This window comes from Trichosurus vulpecula, chromosome 3, assembly GCF_011100635.1.
Source record: "Trichosurus vulpecula isolate mTriVul1 chromosome 3, mTriVul1.pri, whole genome shotgun sequence".
Taxonomy (NCBI): Eukaryota; Metazoa; Chordata; class Mammalia; order Diprotodontia; family Phalangeridae; genus Trichosurus; species Trichosurus vulpecula.
In genome coordinates, this window is record NC_050575.1 from 306,005,707 (window position 1) to 306,023,121 (window position 17,415).

Genomic DNA, 17,415 nt, shown 5'->3' on the forward strand with positions numbered 1-17,415 from the left:
TCACTTCTCATGCTTCCTATAGTTAGTAATATACTGCAGCAAATTTATATCAACATGTTCTTCCACTGCCCTTTAAAAGCAAGAGCTAGTCACTCATATTTAACAAATAATCTGCTTTGCTGGGTTTAACTAGTAAGCCTGGCCTATAATCCAAAAACTCAAGTTGAAGGCATTTTTAGATTATTATTTCCATTAACAATGACAATCATTAAACATTTAAAAGCATTAGAAAAAAGCCCTCCTTTCTCATCCCCGAAAGGGAAAAACAAAAAAACCAAGCAGGTCATTTTCCTCCAAGGTTTCCAACTACCTGGCCTGAATTCAAATTAAGTTAGTTGATTACTGTAACTGAATTGAAAGAATTTAGCAATGACAATGTACAAGCAAGTACCCCACATGTTTCTGTAAAGTTTTCCCCCCAAGCATTTACCTGTATGTTTCTGTATTTGTAACAGGAAGTGGCTTCATTATAAAGAAAACTCAATTGTATTTAATAAGCCATTTCTGAATAACTTTATTTAAGATTCAAGTGAAAGTGATACCCAACAGAATGTGGCACAGACATCAAAAACTAACTTTAAAAAAATTTTTTTGTATAAAACAAGCCCAAGTTTTAATGCGAACATTCAAGAAAACGCTCAATTTTCTAAAATAAACATGTCAGTACTGGCCTTCCCAAAAGCTGAAGCAGCCCAATGAATCAGGGACACCGTTATCACCTCTCAATTTCTTCTTAGCTGCTAAAGGAACTACTAGCTTCATTTTTTTACCTTAAGTTTTTTTATCTGCACTTGTATTCACTGCTCACAATTTGGTGTTCATCTTTTAATTCAGGCAAGTTGTGAGTTTGCTTGAATTATCCTAATCATCTTACACTAAACCCAGTCTTTAGGGAAATAGTACATCACATGCTACAGCAAGGAAGAAACTAATCATTTTATTCTTCTAGCCCCTGGTAACCCACTATGTTCTTGAAATGATGTCTAAATTAATTTTAACATAGCTTTAGGACTCCTTCCTTTTCTGTAGTGTTGTCTATATTCAGGTTTTTGAACCTGGGCTAAATATATAGCCCTCAAATAAATTATCAGTACATCCAACTGTACGCTCATCAAAACTACAAGTCATGGTATAAGCTAATACTCTTCTCATCATATATTATGGTAGAAAAACACATTTCCCTTTTAACACTCATGAGGCTCAGTCTACAAAATGCCATTGCTGCATTGATAGACTATTAAGGAATAGCCAGGTTTTTCAATATACTGAAACTCACCAGAGATGATAAAATTCAGTATATTTCACAAGTCTCTTTCTTAAAAACAGCCCTGCACACTACCCAAACCACCACAGATAGCATCTTCTTTTCAATATCCCTTGCTGAAGTTTGGTACTGAGACATATCTGAGCTAACAGTGGCTAAAGGAGACTTCTGTTAAAAAGGAATTTCTATCCATAAAATTAATTTGCTTTCAGCAAGACTGGATAATGAGGTACACTTTTAGAACATGAAAAAAAATCAATTCTCATTCTACCTATATGGCTGATTCTCTTCCTAAACTTTTACAATTGGCTTTCACACTCATTTTTCATAGCTGTAAACTGAACAGACCTCTACTCTGTTCATAGGAATACTGAGGGCAAAATTAATAGTTTGAGATGGAGAGTGCTACTAACCAAATAATCATGTTTTAATCAAGTTTATTATTTCCTGCAGTCACTATTTCTAGTCACTGTGATGTTTCATGTCTTACCTGTGGTCATCATAGTGCTCTATAAAGAAGGAGCAAGTGTATATGATGTAGTGGAAAACAGAATTACACTGTGAAAAAGATAATTTTAAAGTGGATCCTCACCCAAATCCCATTCAGATGTAAAAAATTTAAAAAAAATTGATGAACACATTCACTCTTAAATTACTATTGCCACATCCAGATTCCGTTTCCACTACTACAATTCATGGGCAAAAATTCCAACCTAATGATGATTTGCACATAAGGGGAAGAAGGGGAACAACAATTCACAATCAAGAATATCACTAAACATTGCAATATTTCCAAGAGCTGGAAAAGTATTAACTAATATTCAGAGATGCCACACTGACAGGCTATCAACGTGGTCTCTTGTATGGTCACTTTAAACATATGACTACAGGTGCACCAAATAGAGAAGGATACATTTCAAGCTTCATGACCAGATTTATGGAGCTATAAATAGCAACACAAGACAGGCCCAAGGAGGCTCAAGTCCAAACTATAATTTACACATGGAGTGCATGTTATAAAGCCTTCACAACATACAAAATTAGACAAGTACTCCAGCTCTTTAAAAACAATGCCTGTTTGCTTCAGATTATATCCAGCCTCATCTGACCTGGTTCTGATAAGCCTGTTACATAAAGTGAATTTCCCTTCTGCTGAAAAGAAGCCTGTAGACATCCCTAGATGCCTTCAGAACTAGTGGCTGACTTGGTAATGCTGATGGTTCCGTAGTTTCCTATTACATTCATTGGTCTGAAACAACAAACTGAAAACAATTTGGAACCAAGATGTCCTTCCAAGTCTTTTGCCACGGTTTTTTTTTTAATAGTTTTAAATGAAGGAAAAGTCAGCATTTATTGCTTCTTATCATCAACAGCAGTTTCAAAGGGATAAGAATTAACCAAAATCAAGAGATCTTTGGTCAAGTTAGTAACAGGCTTCTACTAGTTGCACATCCATCTCATAATGCTTCTTCTTCCAGTTTTTCCAGTATGGCCTGGATCTTATAAACAGCCTCTTTTCTTGCCTGTCGAATAGTGTCCTGGCCACCAGTTTCAACTGAATCCAGTTCCAATAGCTCCTTGGTTAGCATTTCTTCTAGAAGCCAGTAAGTCTTGTCTGTCTTTTTCCCTACAAACTTGTCTACTTCTTGTTCAAGGTACTGGACTTTCTCTAGCACTTGTGTGATTTTTTTAATACCTGGTGGTTGACTTTCTTCTGAAGATGAATGATCTTCAGGGATTTTGTAACCCAGATCTTGACTGCTGGGAATTCTCCTGGCTGAGTTACCATACATCTGGGGCTGGGCACTATACTGAACTTTGGAACTGAAAAGGTCCGGGTTAGTGTTGTTCATAGTTTCCGAGGAGGACTCGTACTGATGGACATCACTGGAAAAGTTGTTCCGGTTCACACCTTGCTCTGGCTGGCTGTGAGGGTATGAGGGATCCTTGGAGGCAAGGAAAAAGGATGAAAAATTAGTTTTGATAAGGATCCATCAATGCCAAGTCTCTTAGCCCCCATCTTAACCACACAACCAGGAAGGCAAATGAAGGGTCCTCCCAATAACAGAGCTGGATCTCCCTCAATCATCTGGCAGGAACACATCCCTAAGATGGTACAAGGGAGTGACCTGTCCAAAGCCAAGGACAGAAAAGGGGCAAAGGCTGGAATCTGCTCTCTGAGGCAAATGAACATCATCATCACCTCACAATCTATCCTATGACCTAACAAACAAGAATTAAATAGTCCTTTGCCAGTAGGTTATACTGGGCATATACTATGCTGGGAGTATACTATACTACCCAGTAGGTTTGTGAAAAGAAACCAAATACACATTTTATTATTAGAATCCACTCTCACTGACTTTGCCTTTGTGTATATGGATGATCTGAGAACTGCCAAATGTAGTCTCACATATTTGGAATGAACATCACCTATGAGTTAATAGTCTGAAAGTACTATAAGTAAACAGAAACCTAACCAATTCCATGTTTCTTTGGGAGAAGCAGTAAACTCAGTCAAAGCTCACGAGAGGGTGGAAGTTAGCACCTACTCACCATGTGTTTTACTCAAATGAGGAGAAACGCTTATTACATTTCTTACAGACAAAGACAAATGCAGTTAAGCTTAAATAAGCATACATATAGATGCTGAGTGAGCGGAGCAGAACCAGGAGAACATTGTACACAACCACAGACACACTGCTTCTGTGATGACTAACCTTGATAGACCTGGCTCTTCTCAGCAATACAAGGTTCAAAGACAACTCCAAAGGACTCATGATGGAGAGAGCTGTCTACATCTAGAGAAAGAACTGTGGAGTCTGAATGCAGATTGAGGCAAACTATTTGCTCTTTTTTTTTATTTTATTTCTTCCTTCTCATGATTCATTCCATTGGTCATAATTCTTCTTTACAACTTGACTATTGTGTAAATAAGTTTAATGTGAAGGCATATGTACAACATATATCAGACTCCACGACATCTTGGGCGGGGAGGGGAGAAGATTTGGAACTCAAAAACATGCGGAACTGAGTGTTGTAAACTAAAAATAAAAAAAATCTTTAAAAAAAAAGCATACATATAAAGAGCAATGTTTCCACATTTCCTTACCTTAGAATCCTGGGTAGGAGGTGGAGGTGGGGGTGGAGGTGGTGGGGGTGAAGGAGGTGGCTGAGAGGATGCGTTGCTGGACCATGACGAAGTGGATCCTGACATAAAGTAATTCCCAGACTGTGCTGAGGGTGCAGCTGAAGAAGGCCAAGAGTAGCGTGTTGTCATTCCATAAACCCCAGAGGAGGTCCATACTTGCTCTTGTGTTCGGAGGGGTGGTGGTGCTGGTGGTGGGACATTAGGATTTCCATCCCCATATGAATAATGGGGGTGGGCCATTCCAGGACTCTAGAGTAAGATGAGAAGACCCATTACTAGTCATTGCCAAAGCTCAGTGAAGATACTAAAACACCTCACTACAGACAAAACTCTGAATAGCTTCCCCTCAATTTTGTAAATTATGCCAAGGATTTAGGAGGTTTGGTGGTGTAGAAGAATGAGTAGAAATAGCAGTTCTATGGCTTAAAGACAGGAAAAATCAATGCCAGATTATCATGAATAATGTGCCCACACACTACAGTGCCCTTCTCTGAAAAAGTAAATAACATTGTACCAATCACATCATAGCACTTAAGCAAAACAGTCAAAATCACAGATGAATCACAGAGCATCACAGGATGAAAGAAACTTAGATCTAATTCAATCCTTCATCTTATGGTAAGAAAAGTGAAGCACTGAGAGCATCAGGGACTTGTCTAGGCTACAAAAGTGATACTGCTGAGTTCAAAATCAGACTGAGTTCAAATTCAATACTCCTTCTTCATCGTGCCATATTAACATGAGAAAACACTAAGCAAGAGCCGAATCATTCAGGATCAAGAGTTAGACTTCAGTGATAGTTCTAAAGAGCTTTGATTTCATGATTTCATAGGTAGACTAAGTCAGAATCCAAACAATGGAAGAAAACAGCTACATGTTAAAAAGGCATGAATACATTACCACTGTTAGGCACATTTCTAGTATAGCCTGGATGTCTGTAGTGTCTTCTGGAGTCAGCACCATAATCAAAGAAAACCACTCACTCAAAGGCACTGAAATTGATTTCTCACTAATAAAAACTACTCACCTGTGACATAGGATATCCTGGAACATGACTCCTCAGCGGAGGTCCTTCAGTCTGACAGTCTTGCTGTGGATAAGTCCAGCGAGAAACAGGGGTTGGGCTATTGCCAGGGGAATGGTAAGCACTTGCAACATCTGTAGGATATGGAGCTGGAGGATGTCCAGAAGAATAATAAGTCCCAGAATATGAGGATGCAGTTGCTCCAGGGCCTGTGGGGTATGGTGGACCATAAGCCCCATTTGTGTATGAATCCATTCCCTGAAAAACAAAGACAGAAAGATCACTAGTTTAAGAGTTCGAATAGGACGATTTCACCTGACCTGAAAAAAAAATTAGAAAAAGGACGGATCTAAAGATAATTGCAGTCAAACAGTTAGACAGCCTTTAATGCATTTGACTTTCTCTACCAGGTGCCTTATCTTCTATTCTAAGTTAGGCACAGTTGGACCATTGGCAATGCCTAATGGGAAATTATGGTGTTCCTGTCATAATGTGCATGTGCTATCAGAGAAGGGTCTTTGGTAAAAGGTTGTTAAACTCCAACACTTTTGCATTTTTGCAATTAATGCAATAGTTTACTCGTGTAACAGATCTGGAAACTCCTAATGCTATCTAATGGAACTAACTCAAAGATTCAGACAATATGAAGAGAGATTCACTTTCTAAACTTCTTTATAAACCTGCAAACACCAGACACCACAAGTTTCTCAATTGGTCCCTCCTATTTTGAAGCTATAATCTATAACAATCATTTCCAAGCATAAGCATCTTTGGTCATGGGCGCGTGCACACACAGACACACACCCACACCCACACCCCTTCTATCTAAGCAATTAGTATCCTCATACCTTCATACACTTTGAAATATGCAAAAATGACTGAATATATTGCTAAATAGTCAGAAAATACAAAATTTCTTTCTTGGAAAATAAAATTACAGTTAATTAAACAACTTCAGATTATTATACAGTCAAATCTACTATTACTTAAAAAACCCATGTTGAAGCACAAACTCTCAAGAACTATTTAAACTGTGATGAGCTTAATAATGTTTAAGTATTTTGTTAAAAGTTTATCCCTGAATCTCAATACAATCAAATTGTCTTAGTAACTTAATTTAAACAAATAAAGTATAATTTTTCAGTCATTGACTAGTTTCTAATTTCTTTTTTCCTCATTTGATCATAGTATGTACTCTATTCTCTTGGTTGTTTTTTTTTAACTGCATAATTTTAATAAGTCTTTCTAGATTTGTATTTTTCATATTTGCTGGTATTAATAACATTATATTTCATTACATTAACCCCATTTATTTCACCATTTCCCCACTGTTTGAAATTTATTTCCAATTTTTTGCAGGATCCATTAAATTGGCCTACCATTATTAATTTCATAGTGTCTGGTTTGAGTTTTCTATGTATGACACAAGGGGAAATCTAGGCAATGTAAAAACAAAAGATGTCAATGACAATCTATTAAAAAAAAAAACTAAGCATTATTAAGTGCCTACTCTATTCCAAGCACTGTGCTAGGTGCGAGACAACAAAAACAAAGACCAAGTCAATCCCTACTCTCAAAGAGCTCACATTCTATCAGCCAATATGTACATATGTGTCTGTATATATGTATGTATTTTATATATATATATATAAATGCAAAATAATAAATTAGTTAGGGAGAGAGGGCACCAACAGTTGGAGAGATCACGAAAGGATTCTGTAAAAGTGGTGCTTGAGTTGCATCTTGAAGTAAGAAAGGGTTTCTATGAGGCAGAAATAAGGAAGGAGCATATTCTAGATGTGAGAGCAGCCAATACAAAGGCATGGACATAAGTTATAGAGTGTCATGTGTGAGGAACAACAAAGAAAACCAGTTTGGATAGACCACAGAATGTGGAAATGTAATGAGGCTGGAAAGGCAGGTTGAGTTCTCTGATAAAGCTCTTATTTCCAAAATATATAATGAACTGATTCAAATGTATAAGAACCTTTCCTCAACTGAAAAATGGTCAAAGGATATGCAAAAGTTGTTTCCAAAAGAAAAAATCCAAACTATGAACAAATATATTGAAAAAATGCTTCAAATCACTAAAACAGGAGAAATGCAAATTAAAGCAATTCCAAGGTTCCACCTCATACCAATTAGATTGGTAAAGTTGACAAAAAAAGGAATAAAAATTGGAAGGGTAGTGAGAAAAATGGCACATTTACAAACTGTTGGTGGAGACAGGAATTGACAAAGCCATTCTGAAAAGCAATTTAGAATTATGCCTCCAAAATTGACAAACATTGTACCCTTTGATCCAGCAACACTACTACTAGGCCTATATTCCAAAGAGATCAATATTTATTCAGTTCAATAAACATTTATTAAGTCTGTATTATGTGCCAGAGGAGTAATCTAATAGGGGAAGACAACACACAAAAGGAGGGAGAACCCGGTGTGGGGGAATTTTATTTCATGTAGTTGGAACCAGGCAAAGCTACTAATGAAGAGTGAAGTGAGCAGGAAGTCCAATTTTTGCCCTTTATAAAGGTAGGCTTTGGTACTCTGCCTTCCAGCCCTCCAATCAGAGGGAAAAGGAGGCTGAGGGAGGTACTCTTTTTTTAATAGCAGAAAACTGGAACCTACATGGCAATCTGTCAATTGGGGAATGGCTGAACAAACTTGTGGTGCGTGACTGTGATGCAGAATTACTCCTGTGCCATAAGAAATGATAACAGGAATAGTTTCAGTGAAACCTAGGAAGACATGTATAAAATGATGCAGAATAAAGCAAACAGAACAAGGATATCAATTTATTCAATAACACTATAAAAAACAACTTTGAAAGACTTAATAACTATCCATGATTCTAGAAGACTGTGATAAAACATGCTGCCTACTTCCTGACAGAAAAGTGATGGACTTATGAATGAGACCTATATTTTTTGGATGTGGCCAATGAGGGAATTTGTTTTGCTTGACTATACTTACTACGTTTTTTTTTTTCTTTTTTTCAACAGGGAAGGTAAAAGAGGAAAAAGGAAGGAGAAAACAGATTAGTTGAAAAAAAAAGTTGGGATCAGTATTAAAAATCAGAGTAATTTATATTATATCCTGCAGGCTTAGAGAACCAATGGAAATAAGTAGAGCAATGACATGGTAAGTGTTGCACTTAACAAAAATCCCTTAAGCAGCAGTGTAGAAAAAGATGTACCGGGAGCCAAGATGGCGGCTGGAAAGCAGGGACTAGTGTGAGCTCCCCGCCGAGTCTCTCCAAAAACCTATAAAAATGGCTCTGAACCAATTCTAGAACTGCAGAACCCACAAAACAGCAGAGGGAAGCAGGGCTCCAGCCCAGGACAGCCTGGATGGTCTCTGGGTGAGGTCTGGGAGCAGAACCCAGCATGAGCGGCACGGACCAACCAGACCAGGAGCCAGGGGGAGTGTGCTCTAGCGCCCTGAATCAGTGAGCTGCAGCAGTTGCCAGACTTCTCAACCCACAAACACCAAAGACAACAGAGAAGATTAGTGGGAAAAGCTGCGGGAGTAGAAGAGGTTCACGGTTAGGCTACTGCCCCAGGGGCAGGGAAGGTGGTGCAGCTACAGAACTACAGCTGCAGTTACTTCCTGCCCCAGACCCACCTGGTGGGAGGAATTAAGTGGCGGATCAGAGCAGGGGGGGTTCTTGGGGAAGGAGGAGTGCTGGTGTGGCAGAGCTGGCGCATCCCCCCAAGCCTGGAACATGGTTCTCTAAACTCTACAAGCAGTCATACCCCGCTGAAAAACTCAAGGGTCAAGTTAGTTGGCTGGGAATATGGCCAGGCAGCAAAAACGCACCCAGACTCAGTCTTAGACTTTGGATTCTTTCTTTGCTGACAAAGAAGACCAAAACATACAGACAGAAGAAGTCAACAAAGTCAAAGAGCCTACAACGAGAAAAACATGAACTGGTCCCAGGCCATGGAAGAGCTCAAAAAGGATTTGGAAAAGCAAGTTAGAGAAGTAGAGGAAAAATTGGGAAGAGAAATGAGAAGGATGCGAGAAAACCATGAAAAACAAGTCAGTGACTTGCTAAAGGAGACCCAAAAAATACTGAAAAATATACTGAAGAAAACAACACCTTAAAAAATAGACTAACTCAAATGGCAAAAGAGCTCCAAAAGGCCAATGAGAAGAATGCCTTGAAAGGCAGAATTAGCCAAATGGAAAAGGAGGTCCAAAAGACCACTGAAGAAAATATTACCTTAAAAATGAGATTGGAGCAAGTGGAAGCTAGTGACTTGATGAGAAATCAAGATATTATAAAACAGAACCAAAGGAATGAAAAAATGGAAGACAATGTGAAATATCTCATTGGAAAAACCACTGACCTAGAAAATAGATCCGGGAGAGAGAATTTAAAAATTATTGGACTACCTGAAAGCCATGATCCAAAAAAGAACCTACATATCATCTTTCAAGAAATTATCAAGGAGAACTGCCCTGATATTCTAGAGCCACAGGGCAAAATAGAAATTGAAAGAATCCACCGATTGCTCTCTCAAATAGATTCCAAAAAGAAATCTCCTAGGAATATTGTCACCAAATTCCAGAGCTCCCAGATCAAGAAGAAAATATTGCAAGCAGCCAGAAAGAAACAATTTGAGTATTGTGGAAACACAATCAGAATAACCCAAGATCTAGCAGCTTCTACATTAAGAGATCGAAGGAAAAAAAAAAAGAGAGAGATCAAAGGGCTTGGAATACGACATTCCAGAGGTCAATGGAGCTAAGATTAAAACCAAGAATCACCTACCCAGCAAAACTGAGTATCATGCTCCAAGGCAAAATATGGACTTTCAACAAAATAGAGGACTTTCAAGCTTTCTCAGTGAAAAGACCAGAGCTGAATAGAAAATTTGACTTTCAGACACAAGAATCAAGAGAAGCATGAAAAGGTAATCAAGAAAAAGAACAAGAAAAAGAAATTGCAAGGGACTTACTAAAGTTGAACTGTTTTGTTTACATTCCTACATGGAAAGATGATGTGTATGATTCATGAGACCTCAGTATTAGGGTAGCTGAAGGGAATATGCATATATATATATATGTATATATATATGTATAAGTGAATGTGCATGTATGTGTATATATATATATATGTGTGTGTGTGTGTGTATGTATATATATATATATGTATATATATATATGGAGAGAGAGAGAGAGAGAGAGAGAGAGAGAGCGGGCACAGGGTGAGTTGAAGATGAAGGGAAGATACCTAAAAGAAATAAACTGAAATTAAGGAATGAGACAGGAATATATTGAGAGAGGGAGACAGGAAGAGACAGAATGGGGTAAATTATCTCGCATAAAAGTGGCAAGAAAAAGCAGTTCTGTAGGAAGAGAAGAGAAGGCAGGTGAGGGGGGAATGAGTGAATCTTGCTCTCATCGGATTTGACCTGAGGAGGGAATACCATACATACTCAATTGGGTATCTTACCCCACAGGAAAGAAGAGGGAAGAAGATAAAAAAAAAGGGGGGGGGAATGATAGAAGGGCGGGCAGATGGGGGAGGAGGTAATCAAAAACAAACACTTTCGAAAGGGGACAGGGTCAAGGGAGAAAATTGGATAAAGGGGGACAGGTTAGGAAGGAGCAAAATATAGTTAGTCTTTCACAACATGAGTACTGTGGAAGGGTTATACATAATGATACACATGTGGCCTATGCTGAATTGCTTGACTTCTTAGGGAGGGTGGGTGGGAAGGGAAGAGGGGAGAGAATTTGGAACTCAAAGTTTTAAAAACAGATGTTCAAAAACAAAAAGAAAAGTTTTTGCACACAACTAGAAAATAAGATACACAGGCAATGGGGTGGAGAAATTTATCTTGCCCTAAAAGAAAGGAAGGGAAAAGGGGATGGGAGGGGAGTGCAGTGACAGAAGGGAGGGCTGACTGGGGAACACGGCAACCAGAACATATGCCATCTTGGAGTGCGGGGGAGGGTAAAAATGGGGAGAAAATTTGTAATTCAAATTCTTGTGAAAATCAATGCTGAAAACTAAATATATTAAATAAAAAAAAATCATTGAAAAAAAAAAAGAAAAAGATGTACCGGAGTAGTAGAGGAGATAAGGTGAGGAGACAAAAAAGAGGTAATGAAGTCCTGAACTAAGGCAGGAGCTGTGTATGCAGAGAAGAGGGGCTGGGTGGGAGAGACTATAGAGGAAAAAAGGATATAATATGGCAAACGATGAGGGGGTATGGGGTAAGAGGAAGTAGGGCATGTTAATGCTGAGGCTTCAAACCTGGTAAACTAGAACAGTGGTGACTTCAACGGAATTAGAAGAGTTTGGTAGAAGGGTGGAGGATTTGAAGGGAAAAGATAATGAGTTCTGTTTTGGATAAGTTGAACTTGAGATCTCTCTTTGGGCATCCAGTTTGAAATACCCAACAGGTAGTTACTGATGAAGGAGTGAAGTTCAGGGGAAAGACTGGAGAATATTGAGTAGGGGAATGACAAGGTCAGATCTGAATGTAAGAAAAATCACTTTGACAACTGTGTGGAGTATAGATGAAAATGGGGAAAGAATTGAGAATTTGGAGGCTACTAAAATAATTTAGGTGAAGGGTAATTTATGTTGCTAGAAAAAATATATATGCACATATATATATTTACACATAGCTAAAGTAATATTAGATGCACTCCTACCCTTGTTAGGATACTTATACATATTTTTTGTTTGGTTGGTTTGTTGTTTGGGCAAATAGGGTTAAGTGACTTGCTCGGGGTCACACAGCTAAATTCGTGTTAAGTATCTGGGGCTGGAGTTGAACTCAGGTCCTCCTAATTCCAAGGCCAGTGTTCTATCTACTGCACCACCTAGCTGCTCCAGGAGCCTTATATATCAGAAGTAAGTTCCCCACTTCCCTGCAAAATCCAAGTTAGCATTTACATGTTGAATTATCCCAAGGATAAAAATTATAAGCACTTGTGTCAGGGAACTCTGAGTCTCTCAAAAGTTGCTGTCACCCAAGACCACCTTCCTGACAATGGCCAATCACTTTAGAGGCAGAAATCCCTTGGAAGAACCATGACTATATTAATAGGCTAGTATCCTGTATGCCTATGTAGTTTTTGTTGCTTGTTTTCTTTCATTTTCATCCTTGAAACTAGCTATTTCCTCCTATTTTCCCAACTTTAATTTCATAGAGAAGTATCTTCCTGGGCTTGAATAAGCCCCACAGTACTTGGGATCGGAACTAAAATTTTCCATATCACCTTTGTTAGACAAGTTTAATAGATTGGGAAACATTCTAATCACATATTCTCATTCCCCTCGGCATATTACTGTGCTCAAAGATTCCAAAGCATAAATCTCAAAGTGAAGATAACAGATACATCTTATTCCACACATCAAATGCCAAACTAGAGTGTCCCTAAAAGGAGAAAACATCCCTATTACATATCAGAGATGAGACACTTCCTATATAAAAAAAGAATGCAGGGAAGCCACCTTTGAGAAAGCTAACACACCACCACTTCAATTTGGATGCCGATCTGAAGGACTACAGCACCCCTTTCTCAATCCCAATTTGTTATAAAGAATACCCTGTAATTAATTTCTTTTGGAAACATCTTGTCATGGACTTCATCATGTTCCCCTCTTCAGAGCAGATGCTGAATTACTAGATGATGATTCGTTTGGAGAAGCCTTAGCTGTTAAATGTACGAATTGAAATGGGTGAGAAAAACTAAACAAGTCTCATTTTAAAGCTCTTTAAACTCACAACAGAAACCTCATTCAAATTGCCAGTGGCCCTAATTTACAATTGTATATAATGCTATTAAAATCCTCAGAGAGTGCTTTTTGTTGTTTTTGATGATATTTTTAGCACATATTCCCAATAATAAAATTATTGGGTTAGAGAGTAGGACTTTTGAGGGATAACTTTAACTATGTATTGACATAATGATCGCCAAAAACATGCCACAAGTTTGCAATTAAGACTAGTAATAAATAAAATGTAACTGGGGGGGAGCCAAGATGGCTGCCTAAAGCTCTCCCCCAGGACCCTCCAAACACCTATAAATGGCTCTGAACAAATCCTAGAGCTGCAGAACCCACGAAACAGCACAAGGAAGCAGGGCTCCAGCCCAGGAAAGCCTGGATGGTTGCTGGGAAGGGTCTACTGCATGGAGCTGGGAGCGGAACAGAGCACAACACAGCGTGGGCCGCGCCAGGACTAACCAGACTGGGAGCCAGGCCGAACAGGCAGTAGGGCCCTGAATCACTGAGCTGTGGCAGTAACCAGACTTCTCAACACACAAATGCCAAAGACAACAGAGAAGGTTAGAGGAAAAACTGCTAAAGTGAAAGGAGTGTGTGGTCGGCCCTAGCCCTGGTGGGGCGCGTAAGTGGTGGAGTTCTGGTGCTGCTCCCAGAGCTCCAGCTGCGGTTGCTTCCGGCCCCAGGCCCACCCGGTGGGAGAAATTAAGCAGCGGATCAGAGCGGGAGTGCAGAGCCCGCTTGGATCTGGGTCGCTGTCCGGGCTGGTGGTTCTTGGGGGAGGAAGAGCGCTGGTGTGGCAGAGGTTCCTGGGTAGAAGTAGCTCTGAAAACAGCAGCGCAGCCCCTAAAAGTTGGGACAAAATACTCTCTACAAGCAGTCATACACTGACAAAAAGCTCAAGGGTCAAGTAGTTGGCTGGGAACATGAACAGGCAGGCAAAACGGACTCAGATTCAGACTCAGACATTGGAATCTTTTTTTGGTGACAAAAAAGATCCAAACATACAGCCAGAAGAAGTCAACAAAGTCAAAGAGCCTACATCAAAAGCCTTCAAGAAAAATATGAATTGGCTCTTCTCTTCCGCCACAGCTCTAAGATCAAAATGAAGTTCAATCCCTCTGTGTGCCCTCTGACCGAAGCAAGAACCACAAGAAGCACTTCAATGCCCCCTCCCACATATGGAGGAAAATCATGTCTTCTCCTCTGTCTAAGGAGCTTAGACAGAAGTACAATGTCCCCTCCATGCCCATTCAAAAAGATGATGAAGTCCAGGTTGTTTGAGGACACTACAAAGGACAGCAAATTGGCAAGGTGGTCCAGGTTTACAGAAAGAAATATCTGATCTACACTGAGCGTGTGCAGTAGGAGAAGGCTAATGGTACAACTGTCCATGTGGACATTCATCCCAGCAAGGTGGTAATCACAAGGCTAAAGCTGGACAAAGATCTCAAAAAGATCCTTCCTTGAGCAAAGGCTGAAAGTCAAATCTCGCCAAGTAGGAAAGGAAAAGGGGAACTATAAGGAAGAAACTATTGAGAAAATGCAAGAGTAAAAATTACATGGCTGTAATTAAATTTCTAGAATGAACAAAAAAAAAATGAATTGATCTCAGGCCATGGAAGAGCTCAAAAAGGAGTTGGAAAAGCAAGTTAGAGAAGTAGAGGAAAAATTGGGAAGAGAAATGAGAGTGATGCAAGAAAATCATGAAAAACAAGTCAATGACTTGCTAAAGGAGACCCCAAAAAAATACTGAGGAAAACAACACCTTAAAAAATAGACTAACTCAAATGGCAAAAGAGCTCCAAAAAGCCAATGAGGAGAAGAATGCCTTGAAAGGCAGAATTAGCCAAATGGAAAAGGAGGTCCAAAAGACCACTGAAGAAAATACTACCTTAAAAATTAGACTGGAGCAAGTGGAAGCTAGTGACTTGATGAGAAATCAAGATATTATAAAACAGAACCAAAGGAATGAAAAAATGGAAGACAATGTGAAATATCTCCTTGGAAAAACCACTGACCTGGAAAATAGATCCAGGAGAGAGAATTTTAAAATTATTGGACTACCTGAAAGCCATGATCAAAAAAAGAGCCTAGACATCATCTTTCAAGAAATTAACAAAGAAAATTGCCCCGATATACTAGAACCAGAGGGTAAGATAGAAATTGAAAGAATCCACTGATCACCTCCTGAAAAAGATCCCAAAAAGAAAACTCATAGGAATATTGTTGCCAAATTCCAGAATTCCCAAGTCAAGGAGAAAATACTGCAAGCAGCCAGAAAGGAACAATTTGAGTATTGTGAAAACACAATCAGGATAACACAAGATCTAGCAGCTTCCACATTAAGCAATCAAAGGGCTTAGAATATGATATTCCAGAGGTCAAAGGACTTAAGATTAAAACCAAGAATCACCTACCCAGCAAAACTGAGTATCATGCTCCAAGGCAAAATATGGATTTTCAATATAATAGAGGACTTTCAAGCTTTCTCAGTGAAAAGACCAGAGCTGAATAAAAAATCTGACTTTCAAACACAAGAATCAAGAGAAGCATGAAAAGGTAAACAAGAAAGAGAAATCATAAGGGACTTACTAAAGTGGAACTGTTTTGCTTACATTCCTACATGGAAAAATGATGTGTGTAATTCATGAGACCTTTCTCAGTATTAGGGTAGTTGAAGGGAATATACAAATTTATAGACAGAGGGCACAGAGTGAGTTGAATATGAAGGGATGATATCTAAAAAATAAAATAAAATTAAGGGGTGAGAGAGGAATATATTGAGAGAGGGAGAAAGGGAGAGAGAGAATGGGCTAAATTATCTCATATAAAAGTGGCAAGAAAAAGCAGTTCATTGGAAGGGAAGAGGGGGCAGGTGAGGGGGAATGAATGAATCTTGCTCTCATCAGATTTGACTTGAGGAGGGAACAACATACACACTCAATTGGGTATCTTACCCCACAGGAAAGTAGGGGAAAGGGGATAAAAAAGGAGGGATGATAGAAGGGAGGGAAGATAGGGGGAAGAAGTAATCAAAAGCAAACACTTTTGAAAAGGGACAGGGTCAAGGGAGAAAATTGAATAAAGGGGGACGGGATAGGAGGGAGGGAAATATAGCTAGTCTTTCAAAACAGGACTATTTAGGGGAGTGTTTTGCATAATGATATATATGTGGCCTATGTTGAATTGCTTGCCTTCTTAGAGAGAATGGGTAGGGAGGGAAGAGGAGAGAGAATTTGAAACTCAAAGTTTTAAAAGCAGATGCTCAAAAAAAAAAAAGTTGCTTTTGTATGCAACTGGGAAATAAGATATACAGACAATGGGGCATAGAAATCTATCTTGCCCTATAAGAAAGTAAGGGGGGAAAGGATGGGGAGGGGGGTGACAGAAGGGAGGGCTGACTGGGGAATGGGGCAATCAGACTATATGCCATCTTGGAGTGGGGGGAGGGTAGAAATGGGGAGAAAATTTGTAACTCAAAATCTTGTGGAAATCAATGCTGAAAACTAAAAAATATTAAAATAAAATAAAATGTACCTGTTTCTCAACAACTCCATTAGCATTGAGTTTCATGGCTTTTAATTAGTTTTGCCAATTTGGCAAGTGTAAAGTAAATTTGATAAGATAAAGTAGTACTTTAAAAATGTTCAAATTTCTGATAACTTGAGAGTTAATATCTTCTCAAGTAATTATTAACAACTTTGTTTCAGTATCCCTTTACCCTTTAACCACTGTAGACTGGGAATTATCATTTATTTTTTGGCAGTTTCTCATATATTTTATTAGTAACTTGTTTTTATACCATCTTCATTTCTGAATGAAGCTGTCAGATTGATCTTCCTACACCACAGGTCTGATCATGTCTCCTTTCCCCCTAAAACCCATTCAATAAACTCCCTATTACCTCTAAGATCTATTATAAAGTCCTTTAAAGCCCTTTATAACCTGGCCCCTTCCTGCCTTTTCAGTCTCCTTAGAGTTACTGCCCTCCATATACTCTGCAAGGCAGTGAATCTGGGCCTCTGTGCTGTTCTTTGTATATAACATTCCATCATTCCCTAACTCCATGCATTTTTGCCAGCTGCCTGGAATGCTCTCCTCCTCCTCCATCTCCAGCTCCTGCCATAACTGGCTTTCTTTAAATCTCAGCTAAAATCCCACCTTATAGAAAAAGCCTTTGTGGTTCCTCCTCAATACTATTATCTTCCCTCTGTTGATGA

At 39.0% G+C, this 17,415-nt stretch overlaps 1 protein-coding gene across 1 annotated transcript in view; it reads right to left on the reverse strand.

Moving 5' to 3' along the window:
* Positions 1–489: 489 nt before the first annotated feature.
* Positions 490–17,415, reverse strand: part of BAG4 (BAG cochaperone 4) — a 42,016-nt gene continuing 25,090 nt past the window's right edge. The window contains exons 3-5 of the mRNA XM_036751986.1: positions 5,443–5,697; positions 4,377–4,664; positions 490–3,210 (exon numbers count right to left, since the gene is read on the reverse strand). Coding sequence (XP_036607881.1) covers positions 2,722–3,210; positions 4,377–4,664; positions 5,443–5,697 — 1,032 coding nt within the window. The 3' untranslated portion in view covers positions 490–2,721. The remainder of the gene's footprint in view (positions 3,211–4,376; positions 4,665–5,442; positions 5,698–17,415) is intronic.